The 13,881-nt window shown below is 37.4% G+C and overlaps 2 protein-coding genes across 2 annotated transcripts; both read left to right on the top strand.

Annotated features, from left to right (window-relative positions):
• The first annotated feature begins 849 nt into the window (after positions 1–849).
• On the top strand, positions 850–3,554 carry LOC149043451 (adenosine receptor A2a-like). The gene has a single exon (XM_089208723.1). It carries the CDS (start codon positions 1,724–1,726, stop codon positions 2,663–2,665), a length of 942 nt encoding a protein of 313 aa, XP_089064849.1. The 5' UTR covers positions 850–1,723; the 3' UTR covers positions 2,666–3,554.
• Positions 3,555–10,339: 6,785 nt separating this feature from the next.
• Positions 10,340–11,911, top strand: LOC149043450 (adenosine receptor A3-like). Its single transcript, XM_089210160.1, has one exon. The coding sequence runs from the start codon at positions 10,544–10,546 to the stop codon at positions 11,483–11,485; it is 942 nt and encodes a 313-aa protein (XP_089066286.1). The 5' UTR covers positions 10,340–10,543; the 3' UTR covers positions 11,486–11,911.
• Positions 11,912–13,881: the final 1,970 nt, after the last annotated feature.

The following is a 13,881-nucleotide window of genomic DNA, read 5'->3' as shown; positions in this document are numbered from 1 at the left end:
TAGGGACATTTGTCAAGCGCTCTTTAATTTAACTGACTATAATGTTTCGTTTATTCATTTTGACAGATAAAAAATATGTTAATGACAGCTTTCCTTCAAATAACTTTTTCAGGTATAAATCCCATGTTTGCTTAAAATGTCTTGAAGCATGAAACAGATAATTTGCTTTAATTCTAACCAACGTCCAGTTAAGGCGATACTCGATACTCGACTGTACGTACAGATGGCTTCGATTGTGTTCTATCCTGGTTATTGAGAGCTTCATATGACTTAAAATTTTCCGTTTTAGAATTTTGGAATCGGAAAATATCAAAGCCACAGTAGTTTTAACGCTCAGTTTTCATGGCTGAAAACGTGAGCGACATTCTCAACGAGTCTCTCTCTGGAACCTCTGCGAATGTTAAAGATTTGTCACGTAGTCGTCTGTATTCATATGATTGCACGTATAGATGGTTGCACAATACATTGTACCACATAACACTTTTTGTCTAGTATAATGGCACAAGATTCAGATTCAGTTTTTTATACGCTGAATTATTAGGGTTCTGCTTTTTTCAATACTACCTGAATTCAACACTCTCTATTTGCAATAGTGGACAAGTTTTTTAACTTTACCAGCTGATTATTCAGAGAGAAAAATGAAGGAAAGTCATTTTTTTTGTTTATCGGTAAAGTCGCGACTGGATCTAATCGCTTCGGAGTAGCTGACAGATGGAGCAAAATTCTCGACCAATCACTTTACAGTGTAAAGAGAAACTAATACCACCCCGGACTGTCTTTGACACCGCTCATTTGCAAACTACTCTTTACCTCTGGACGAAATAAATTTATAGTCCTGTCATTGGCCGATTCGTTGTTTTTCATTCCTTCGTTACTTTCTGAGCCTAACAGGCTAAAGTCTTTAATATTCTAAACACAATATTGCATTTTACACACTTAATTTACATCTATTGATGTCACAAAAAAGCCGGCCCTCATTTTTAATTTACATCTGCCGTCAGCATAAACAATAGTCAAACTCCTGTATTCTTTTTGTTTAGCGCTTGATGCAGAATGATTGTTTGATAAATGTGTTATCTGTATTTCTTTCGGTTGAAATATGTAAAAATATTACATGGCCATTGCTAGACTTTTTCGGAGCTATGTGCAGCTGTTCATGAACTGAAATGCATCCGGGACTTGCAGTTATCGCAGTTTAGTAAGTTTGCTGAAGATTTTAAATACCTCCGAGATCCGCCACAAACGATTGCATAATTTATTCGTAATAATTATTTGGGTCTCCCCTCATCAACCATAAAATATTTGGTCTCTGAAGTGTATTTAGTGTTTTCAGGCGAACTTAATAATAAAGAAGTATATGTCAAGCGCTCTTTCATTTAACTGACTATGTTTTGTTTAATCAGTTTGATAGATGAAAAATATGTTAATGACAGCCTTCCTTCAAATAACTTTTTCCAGCTATAAATCCCATGTTTAGTTAAAATGTCTTGAAGTATTAAACAGATAATTTGTATTAATTCTAACGAACGCTGAATTAAAGCGATACTCGATGCTTTTTTCAAAAATTCAAATGCCGGAGTTGAAGATCTAGACATCTTGACAGTACGTACAGATGGCTTCGATTGTGTTATATGCTTGTGATTGACAGCTACATATGACTTCAAATTTTCCGTTTTAGAATCGGAAAATATGAGAGCCACAGTAGTTTTAACGCTCAGCTCTCATGGCTGAAAACGTTAGCGACATTCTCAACCGGTCTCTCTATGGAACCTCTGCGAATGTTAAAGATTTTCGTCCACCACTTGTCGCTAATTGTGTCTTCAACAGCTTTTTGTCCTATACAACCATCATTTTGAACATCGTTACCATCCATGCGATAAGGAAAACCGCGTCGTTGCCAAAACCTTTGAGAACATTATTACTGAGCCTGGCTGCCTCCGATGTTGGGGTTGGTTTGTTGGTCCAACCGCTCTACATTTCTTCTTTGGTCAGCTGTTTAAAACGAAAACGTATCGACTGCATTTCCGACGAAGGATTTTTGGCCGTTGCTATTTTATTTTGTACATCCTCGGTCTTTAATGTTGTAACCATAAGTGTGGACAGGTTCTTAGCTGTTCATCTTCATCTCAGATATCAAGAGCTTGTGACTCACAAGCGCGTCATTGCAACGGTGATATCAATATGGCTGTTAAGCGCAATTATTTCTTCTAGTGTCTTTTGGAATCCATTGGGTGTCAGCTTAAAAGTCATTAAGTTCGTGATTATGACTGTTTGTCTCATTGTAGTAGTAACTGTCTACTGGAGGATTTATGTAGTCTTAAAGCGACACAAAAACCAGATTCGAGGCCTTCAAATCCAAGAAGTACAAATGGGAGTTCAAAATGGCGACATATCAAACTTTTTGAAGCTTAGAAAGTCAGCTCTTGGAACATTTTATGTATGTATTTTGTTCTTGATATGTTATTTGCCTTCCTATATTTTCTCTTTTTTTCCCGTGGCCCTTCCTTTAAGTCCAATCTCTTTAAACAAAGCTCAGCTCTATACAATGACTTTGTTTTTCCTCAACTCGTCTTTGAACCCTGTTATATACTGCTGGAAGATGAGACCCATTCGTCGCACTCTCATGGACATAATGCGAGGCATCGTCAATCGGTTCAGAGAATAGCATTTGTTATGAGGAATTGTTGTTGTAAATATAAGCTTCTAGAAACGTCCAGACTGCTTAGTCATGCTGACATGCGTACCTAGGGCTTCCTAAAATATTTCATCAAGTCACGCAATTATTACGTAAAACTATTAAAATAGTTCGTTTGTAAGCTTCTGGAATGTTCAATACCACTTGTTGAATGTATGTAAGGACCCGGTTATGTAGTAGAAGTTGTTGTTGTTGTCAGGAGTAACAGACTGTTTAGAAAGCTATACCGTGAGAGAGAACTACAATGGAAGATTGTTAATTTCAAGAAACGCTGGAGGAAACTGAGTTCTACTCAGTGGCGAGCTAAGATATAGACTGTAGAGGGCTTAAGTAAGTTTATGGAGCATAAGTACTGTACTGTCTTTAAGACTCGCTCCTCATTAAGAATATCACTTGTTGTGTAATAAAGTAGTTGAGTTTGTAGGATTGTAGTTTTTTTCTATCGATTAGATTAAATCATAACACATTGGTTGGGCTCGTTTCTGATGCCAATTCACAATCCATGGGATAAGAGCCTCGGCCATCGTTAAATTAAACTTGATCTGTCGAAAGTGCTTAAGGAAACCTGAGGGAGGATAAACTTTTAAAGTTAGAAAAAATATACATTGAGGTACTATAGAGTCAAGCATAGGAAAGAATCAGTTGCTAGTTTCAAGCGCATTTTGTACGAGAAATTTATAAATGACCAGAAAGCTTTCTCCCTATTTGAAATATTATTTCAAGGTTATGTCATCAGTTAATATATGTATATAGCATGTGAATTAAATAAAAGACCGATTTTTAGATCGCTTTATAGTGTAACAAGGACATGAGTTAAGTATAACCCTCTTTGAATAAAGCCTTTACTTACTTGCGATCACATAGACTTCCAGAATTCAGTTGTGCAGTTTTTCCTTGTCAACAATAACCCGGGCACTTACTAACTTAGGCAAAGACAGAAGGCTATACATTTTTATGCTAATTACACAAAGTAGAAGGAGCTCTACGCCTTTCACTCGGACGGTTAGTCCGTTTTGAAAAATTTCGCCTCAATTTTCACTTTTTTAATTGTACCCTGCACCAATCACCGCTGTTTTCGGCTATCCTGGTTTTTTTTGTTATCTTTGAACTTTCATCAGTGTTTGTCTACCGCAGCAAACAAATACTTATTCCAAAGAGAAGATTCCCTTTGGAGCTGAAGAGACCTCAAATTACATGACGTAGCTTCTTCATAACTTCAGTCGGTGGAAGACCACTTGGCTATGTACAAAGAATGACGTTAGACTCCAACCTCGCTCCCAGGAGAAGGCTGGCCAGAGTCAGACCACAAACATCCGGATTGCGAATCACGTGGTCAGATCCACTTTAGTGCTCTCTGCCAATCTAAGAAAAATTAGTGATGCATAAAGTTAACGCTCTTATGGAAATTCTCACTAAAGTCAGTTGTCACTAACCGATCGACAAGGAATGCCCAGATTCCCGTGATCTCCCTGTACAGATCCACCACAGGGAAAAGAAAAATGTATTTTAACCTTTTGAGAGATCATTTAATTTCTTATTTCATATTAATTTTTTATTTAAAGTTGAAATAAGAAATAAATGATAAATTAAATTTTTGGAGAACTCGGAAAAAATCCGAGCCCCAGATGGGATTTGAACCCACGACCCTCCGTGATCTAGTCGGATGCTCTAACCACTGAGCTACTGGAGACTCTATGGTGAGCAAGGGTCAATTTTATGGGTCTTGACTGGAACCGCATCACGCGGTTACACAGCCAAGTAATTAGTGCGAACTCACTAACAGCATCACGCTGTCACATTAAAGCATAACAAGATACGAACTCACTACCAGCATCGCGCTGTCACATTAAGGCATATCAAGATGCAGCCAACCAACCTCCAAAGTGAGTAAATTAAAGTTGAAATAAGAAATTTAATTTGTATACATATATATATAGGTAATTTAGTGTTAACAACTGAGTTGAAAACATACATTGGCCACCGTAAAGAGTGTAAAGGCTGACGTTTCGAACGTTAGCTCATCGTCAGAGTGACTGGAGGAGTTGTGGGTTGTGTGTGGGTTTATATGCAGACAATGGAGCTACGCTATTAGTGGAAATATGGTGACGAGAAAACAAGAATAAATTAGTTGAATGAAAAGCGCTCGTTGATACCGTGGGGATTAAGAGTGCCGATTTGGAAGAAACATTTTTGTTCTTGTGTTTTGGGGCTTTCCAAGCTGCCTAAATGTAGGGAAAGGCCGGAAACTGCCATATGCTTTATAGAATAAGTAGGGAGATTAACGTGTCTAGCGACTGGTTTGGCTGCGTCCTAGTCATTTCTTTCAACTTCGTGAAGGTGTTCTCAGAATCGGTCACGTAGTCGTCTGTATTCATATGATTGCACGTATAGATGGTTGCAAAATACATTGCACCACATAACACTTTTCGTCTAGTATAATGGCAAAAGATTCAGATTCAACTTTCTTATACACTGAATTATTAGGGTTCTGCTTTTTGCAATACTACCTGAATTCAACACTCTCTATTTGCAATACTGGACAAATTTTTTAACTTTACCAGCTGATCATTCAGAGAGAAAAATAAAGGAAGGTCATTTTTTTGTTTATCGGTAAAGTCGCGACTGGATCTAATCGCTTCGGAGTAGCTGACAGATGGAGCAAAATTCTCGACCAATCACTTTACAGAAATTAATACAATCCCTGACTGTCTTTGACACCGCTCATTTGCAAACTTCTCTTTACCTCTGGACGAAATAAATTTATAGTCCTGTCATTGGCCGATTCGTTGTTTTTCATTCCTTCGTTACTTTCTGAGCCTAACAGGCTAAAGTCTTTAATATTCTAAACACAATATTGCATTTTTCACACTTAATTTACATCTATTGATGTCACAAAAAAGCCGGCCCTCATTTTTAATTTACATCTGCCGTCAGCATAAACAATAGTCAAACTCCTGTATTCTTTTTGTTTAGCGCTTGATGCAGAATGATTGTTTGATAAATGTGTTATCTGTATTTCTTTCGGTTGAAATATGTAAAAATATTACATGGCCATTGCTAGAGTTTTTCTGAGCTATGTGCAGCTTTTCATGAACTGAAATGGATCCGGGACTTGTGAGGAGGTAGTCAAAGTGAGAGCCGAACGCGGTTTGCGTCTGTAAAGGGGGGAGGGCTATCTGTAATAATCTACCACCGGAAAATATTCCTAAGCTACTCCAAAACGATTAAAAAATAAACCGGTATTATCGCAGTTTAGTAAGTTTGCCGAAGATTCTAAATACCTCCGAGATCCGCCACAAATGAGTGCATAATTTATTCGCAATAATTATTTGGGTCTCTCTCCCTGCCCCTCAACAACCATAAAATATTTGGTCTCTGAAGTGTATTTAGTGCTTTCAGGCGAACTTAATAATAAAGAAGTATATGTCAAGCGCTCTTTAATTTAACTGACTATGTTTTGTTTAATCAGTTTGATAGATGAAAAATATGTTAATGACAGCCTTCCTTCAAATAACTTTTTTCAGGTATAAATCCCATGTTTAGTTAAAATGTGTTGAAGTATTAAACAGATAGTTTGTATTAATTCTAACGAACGCTGAATTAAAGCGATACTCGATGCTTTTTTCAAAAATTCAAATGCCGGAGTTGAAGACATCTTGACTGTACGTACAGATGGCTTCGATTGTGTTATATGCTTGTGATTGACAGCTACATATGACTTCAAATTTTCCGTTTTAGAATTGTAAATTATCAGAGCCACCGTAGTTTTAACACTCAGCTCTCATGACGGAGAACGTTTGCGACCTTCTCAACGAATCTTCTTTCGGAACCTCTACGGATGTTGAAGATTTTCGTTCGGCACTCGTCGCTTATTGTGTCTTCAACAGCTGTTTGTGTTATACAACCTTCATTTTGAACATCGTCACCATCCATGCGATAAGGAAAACTACGTTGTTGCCAAAACCTTTGAGAACATTATTACTGAGCCTGGCTGCCTCCGATGTCGGCGTTGGTTTGTTGGCACAGCCGCTCCATATTTTTATTCTAGTCAGGTGGTTAAATCGAAAACGTATCGACTGCATTTCTTATAAGAGATTGATGGCCATTATGAAATTCTTTTGTGTATCTTCGCTCTTTAATGTTGTAACCATAAGTGTGGACAGGTTCTTAGCTGTTCATCTTCATCTCAGATATCAAGAGCTTGTAACTCACAAGCGCGTCATAGCAGCGGTGATATCAATATGGCTGTTAAGCGCAATTATTTCTTCTAGTGTCTTTTGGGATCCATTGCTTTTCATCTCACAAGTCATTGGGCTCGTGATTAAGACTGTTTGCCTTATTGTGGTAGTAATTGTCTACTGGAGGATTTATATAGTCTTAAAGCGACACATAATCCAGATTGAAGGCCTTCAAATCCAAGAGGTACAACAGGGAGTTCAAAATGGCGACTTATCTAACTTTTTGAAGCTTCGTAAGTCGGCTCTTGGGACATTTTTTGTATGCATTGTGTTCTTAATTTGTTATTTGCCCTGTTATATTCTCTCCTTTTTACTCCTAACTCACCTTTTAAGTCCAACCTCTTTTTACGAAGCTCGGCTTTATGTAATGACTTTGTTTTTCCTTAACTCGTCTTTGGACCCTGTTATATACTGCTGGAAGATGGGACCCATTCGTCGCACTCTCATGGACATAATGCGAGGCATCATCAATCGGTTCAGAGAATAACAGTTCGTTTCTGATACCGATTCACAATGCATAAGTTAAAAGCCTCGGCCGTGGTAATGTTAAACTTGATTTGTAAAAAGTACCTAAGGAAAACTAATGGATGACGAACTTTAACGGTTAGGAAAATTACGCAATGGAGTTTTATAGAGTCAAGCGTAAGAAAGTATCAGTTGCTAGTTTCAAGCGCATTTTGTATGAGAAATTTATAAATAACTAGAAAGCTTCCTCGCTACTTGAATCATTTTAAGGTTGTCATCAATTAATGTATGTATTTGTACTTGTCGATATGATAATAAATTTATGAACTTGTTAAGTGTATAGCTTGTGAATTAAATACAAAACCGATTTTTAGCTCGCTTTATAGTGTAATAAGTGCCACGAGTTCATCGGTGTTTTTACTACAGTTAAATATAACCCACTTTGAATAAAGCCTTTGCTTACTTACGATCACGCATAGGCTTCTATAATTTAGTTGTGCGGTTTTTGATATAGAGAATAATACTAAGTTGACTTGACTTGATGGTTGTCCATTCGACTAAAAGTCTCAACCTTGTCAACAATAACCCGGGCACTTATTTAGTTAGGCAAAGACAGAAGGCTATACAGTTTATGCTAATTACACAAAGTAGAAGGAGCTCTACGCCTTTCACTCGGACGGTTAGTCCGTTTTAAAAAATTTAGACTCAATTTTCACTTTTTTAATTGTACCCTGCACCAATCACCGCTGTTTTCGGCTATCCTGGTTTTTTTTGTTGTTATCTTTGAACTTTCATCAGTGTTTGTCTACCACAGCAAACAAATACTTATTCCGAAGGGAAGATTCCCTTTAGAGACCTCAAATTACATGACGTAGCTTCTTAATAACTTCAGTCGGTGAAAGAAAGGCTATGTTCTAACAGTGACGTTGGACTCCAACCTCGCTCCCAGGGGGAGGCTGGCCAGAGTCAGACCACAGACATCCGGATTGCGAATCACGCGCTCAGATCTACTTTAGTTCTCTCTGCCATTCTAAGAAAAATTAGTGATGCATAAAGTTAACGCTCTTATGGAAATTCTCACTAAAGTCAGTTGCCACTAACCGATCGACAAGGAATGCCCAGATTCCCGAGATCTCCCTGTACAGATCCACCACAGGGAAAAGAAAAATGTATTTTAACCTTTTGAGAGATCATTTAATTTCTTATTTCATATTAACTTTTTATTTAATTTGTTTGTATGTATATATATATATATATATATATATATATATATATATATATATATATAGGTAATTTAGTGTTAACAACTGAGTTGAAAACATACATTGGCCACCGTAAAGAGTGTAAAGGCTGACGTTTCGAACGTTAGCTCATCGTCAGAGCGATTGGAGGAGTTGTGGGTTGTATGTGGGTTTATATGCAGACAATGGAGCTACGCTATTGGTGGAAATGTGGTGACGAGAAAACAAGAATAAATTAGTTGAATGAAAAGCGCTCGTTGATACCGTGGGGATTAAGAGTGCCGATTTGGAAGAAACATTTTTGTTCTTGTGTTTTGCGGCTTTCCGAGCTGCCTAAATGTAGGGAAAGGCCGGATACTGCCATATGCTTTATAGAATAAGTAGGGAGATTAACGTGTCTAGCGACTGGTTTGGCTGCGTCCTAGTCATTTCTTTCTACTTCGCGAAGGTGTTCTCAGAATTGGTCACGTAGTAGTCTGTATTCATATGATTGCACATATAGATGGTTGCACAATACATTGCACCACATAACACTTTTCGTCCAGTATAATGGCAAAAGATTCAGATTCAGCTTTCTTATACGTTGAATTATTAGGGTTCTGCTTTTTTCAATTCTACCTGAATTCAACACTCTCTATTTTCAATAGTGGACAAATTTTTTTAACTTTACCAGCTGATTATTTAGAGAGAAAAATGACAGAAAGTCATTTTGTTTGTTTATCGGTAAAGTCGCGACTGGATCTAATTGCTTCGGAGTAGCTGACAGATAGAGCAAAATTTTCGACCAATCGCTTTACAGTGTAAAGAGAAACTAATACAATTCCTAACTGTCTTTGACACCGCTCACTTGCAAACTACTCTTTATCCATGGACTAAATAAATTTATAGTCCTGTTATTGGCCGATTCGTTGTTTTTCATTCCTTCGTTACTTTCTGAGCCTAACTGGCTAAAGTCTTTTTCATATTCTAAACACAGTATTGCATTTTTCACACTTAATTTACATCTATTTATGTCACAAAAAAGCCAGCCCTCGTTTTTAATTTACATCTGCCGTCAGCATAAACAATAGTCAAACTTCCTGTTTTCTTTTTGTTTAAGCGCTTGATGCAGAATGATTATTTGATAAAATGTGTTATCTGTATTTCTTTCGGTTGAAATATGTAAAAATATTACATGGCCATTGCTAGAGTTTTTCTGAGCTATGTGCAGCTTTTCATGAACTAAAGTGGATCCGGGACTTGTGAGAAGGTGGTCAAAGGGAGAGCCAAATGCGGTTTGCGTCTATAAAGGGGGGGAGGGCTATCGGTAATAATCCACCACCGGAAAATATTCCCATGCTACTCCAAAACGACTAAAAAATAAATCGGTATTATCTCAGTTTAGTGAGTTTACCGAACATTCTGAATACCTCCTAGATCCGCCACAAACGAGTGCGTAATTTATTCGTAATAATTATTTGGGTCTCTCTCCCCACCCTTCATCAACCATAAAATATTCGGTCTGTATTAGGTGCATTCAGGCGAATTTAATAAAGAGACACTTGTCAAGCGCTCTTTAATTTAACTGACTATAATGTTTCGTTTATTCATTTTGATAAATGAAAAATATGTTAATGACAGCTTTCCTTCAAATAACTTTGTTCAGGTATAAATTCCATGTTTAGTAAAAATGTCTTGAAGCATTAAACAGATAATTTGTTTTAATTCTAATCAACGCCAAGTTAAAGCGACACTCGATGCTTTTTTCAAAAATTCAGATGCCAGAGTTGAAGACATTTTGACTGTACGTACAGATGGCTTTGATTATGTTCTATTCTGGTTATTGACAGCTTCATATGACATAAAATTTTCCGTTTTAGAATCGGAAAATATCACAACCACAGTAGTTTTAACGCTCAGTTCTCATGGCTGAAAACGATTGCGACATTCTCAACGAGTCTCTCTCTGGAACCTCTGCGAATGTTAGAGGTTTTCGTCCGGCACTTATCGCTTTTTGTGTCTTCAACAGCTTTTTGTCTTATACAGCCATCATTTTGAACATTGTTACCATCCATGCGATAAGGAAAACCGCGTTGTTGCCGAAACCTTTGAGAACATTATTACTGAGCCTGGCTGCCTCCGATGTTGGCGTTGGTATGTTGGTCCAACCGCTCTTCATTTCTAATTTGGTCAGCCTGTCAGAACAAAAACGTATCGACTGCATTTACCACAAGGGATTGACCACAGTTATTATTTTCTTTGGCAGATCCTCCTTCTTTAATGTTGTAATCATAAGTGTGGACAGGTTCTTAGCTGTTCATCTTCATCTCAGATATCAAGAGCTTGTGACTCACAGGCGCGTCATCGCAGCGGTGATATCAATATGGCTGTTAAGCGCAATTATTTCTTATATTGTCTTTTGGAATCCATTGCTTTTCAGCTCACAAGTCATTGGGCTCGTGATTACGACTCTCTGCCTAATTCTGGTGGTAATTGTCTATTGGAGAATTTATATAGTCTTAAAGCGACACAAAAATCAGATTGAAGGCCTTCAAATCCAAGAAGTACAACAGGGGGTTCAAAATGGCGACTTATCAAACTTTTTGAAGCTTAGAAAGTCAGCTCTTGGAACATTTTATGTATGTATTGTGTTCTTGATTTGTTATCTGCCTTTCTATATTCTCTCTTTTTTACTCCAGGCTCGTCCTTTAATTCCAATCTCTTTATACAAAGCTCGGCCCTATATAACAACTTTGGTTTTCCTCAACTCGTCTTTGAACCCTGTTATATACTGCTGGAAGATGGGACCCATTCGTCGCACTCTCATGGACATAATGCGAGGCATCGTCAATCGGTTCAGACAATAGCATTTGTTATGAGTAATTGTTGTTGTAAATAGAAGCTTATAGAAAAGTCCATACTGCTTAGTCATTGTGATATGCGTACCATAGAGCTTCCTAAAATATTTCATCAAGTCACGCAATTATTACGTAATACTATTAAAATAGTTATTTTGTAAGCTTCTGGAATGTTCAATACCACTCGCTGAATGTATGTAAGGACCCGGTTATGTAATAGAAGTCGTAGTTGTTGTCAGGAGTAACAGACTGTTTAGAAAGCTATACCGTGAGAGAGAACTACAGTGGAAGATTGTTAATTTCAAGAAACGCTGGAGGAAACTGAGTTCTACTCAGTGGCGAGTTAAGATATAGACTGTAGTGGGCTTAAGTAAGTTTATGGAGCGTAAGAACTGTACTAGTGAATATCACTCGTTGTGTAATAAAGTAGTTGAGTTTGTAGGATTGTAGTGTTTTTCACATTGGTTAGGTTCGTTTCTGATGCCAATTCACAATCCATGGGATGAAAGCCTCGGCCATCGTTAAATTAACTTGATCTGTCGAAAGTGTTTAAGGAAACCTGAGGGAGGATAAACTTTTAAAGTTAGGAAAAATATAGTTTGAGGTACTATAGAGTCCAGCATAGGAAAGTATTAGTTGCTAGTTTCAAGCGCATTTTGTACGAGAAATTTATAAATGACCAGGAAGCTTTCTCCCTATTTGAAACATTATTTCAAGGTTACGTCATCAGTTAATACATGTATATAGCATGTGAATTAAATACAAAACCGATTTTTAGATCGCTTTATAGTGTAATAAGGACATGAGTTAAGTATAACCCTCTTTGAATAAAGCCTTTAATTACTTGCGATCACACAGACTTCCAGAATTCAGTTGTGCAGTTTCTGACATAAAGAATAATATTAAGTCGATTAGACTTGATGGTTGTCTATTCGACTAAAGGTCTCAACTTTGTCAACAGTAACACGGGCAATTACTAACTTAGGCAATACAGAAGGTTATACATTTTATGCTAATTACACAAATTACAAGGAGCTCTACGCCTTTCACTTAGACGGTTAGTCCGTTTTGAACATTTTAGCCTCAATTTTTACTATTTTTAGTTGCACCCTGCGCCAATCACCACTGTTCTCGTCTACCCTTGTTTTTTTTTCGGCATATTGGAACTTTTTTTAGTATTTATCTTCCACAGCAAACAAACACCTATTCTAAAAGAGAAGATTCCTTGTGGAGCCGAAGAGACCACAAATTACATGACGTAGCTTCTTCATAACTCCAGTCGGTGGGAGACCAGTTGGCCTATGTACAAAGAATGACGTCAGACTCCAATCTCGCTCCCAGGACGAGGCTGGCTGGAGTAAGGCCACAGACATCCGGATTGCGAATCACGCGCTCAGATCCACTTTAGTTCTCTCTGCCATTATAAGAAAAATTAGTGATGCATAAAGTTAACGCTCTTATGGAAATTCTCACTAAAGTCAGTTGTCACTAGTCGATCGACAAGTAATGCCCAGATTCCTCAGATCCCCCTGTACAGATCCACTACAGGGCAAAGAACAATTTATTTTAGGAATGTCAAACTTTGGAATTCCTTGGGCCTTTCAGCCTAGAGGAGATGGATATTGACAGAATTCAAACTCTACTTAAAGAAACAATTTATTTTAACCTCTTCACAGATCATTTAATTTCTTATTTCACATTAATTTTATTCGATCAAATCCCCTGATGAGTGTGCAATCACGAAACAGGCTTGTAGGGATGAAAGTGAAGTCTGTCTGTTTTTTTTCCCTTATCGCAAAATATATCGCGCTCTACTTCTATGTATCGAGCACTGTAAAACGGTAAAATCAATACACAGACTTCCTATGTATCTACATATATGTATGTATATGTATATATACACATTCATACTAGTATATCAGTATATCTGTCTGTATTTTTAAGCCGCCATTTCCAAGTTATTAGTTCTCGCGATTTTTATTTCCATTGTTTTGCCCCCAAATTCTCAGTACTCGTAGGTTGAAGTCTGATATAATGGGCGTAAGTATACTCATAGTTCAGAAACTATACCAGAAAACCTTAAAAACAACATCAGTGTCCTAAAGAGTTAAAAGAAAACAAAAAGAAAAAGGCAAACAAACAAACAAACAATAAATCCGAAAGTAAATAGTAAGGCGGACGATGGAACACGCCTAAATAAACGAAATTTTACCATGTCAAACGAAGTATTAAACGATTTAATTTTCAAGATTTAATGAACAATTCTCCGTTGAGGACGAAGGTAGGGATTATCGATTCGACAATGCATGGGAAGCTTAACTAAAGAGAGACTTAATTGAGATGCGGACGGTAGCCAGAGTTTTAGAGTTATTCTATGTGGCCCAGATCTTAAGTCTCTGCTGTTT

The sequence above is a fragment of the Pocillopora damicornis genome, chromosome 6 (genome assembly GCF_964200805.1).
Source record: "Pocillopora damicornis chromosome 6, jaPocDami1.2, whole genome shotgun sequence".
NCBI lineage: Eukaryota > Metazoa > Cnidaria > Anthozoa > Scleractinia > Pocilloporidae > Pocillopora > Pocillopora damicornis.
This window is presented reverse-complemented; position numbering and strand designations above follow the sequence as displayed.

What these genes read in the sequence shown, in the direction of transcription:
- LOC149043451 (XM_089208723.1), top strand. Translation starts at nt 1,724, where the DNA reads ATGGCTGAAAACGTTAGCGACATTCTCAACCGGTCTCTCTATGGAACC.
- LOC149043450 (XM_089210160.1), top strand. Translation starts at nt 10,544, where the DNA reads ATGGCTGAAAACGATTGCGACATTCTCAACGAGTCTCTCTCTGGAACC.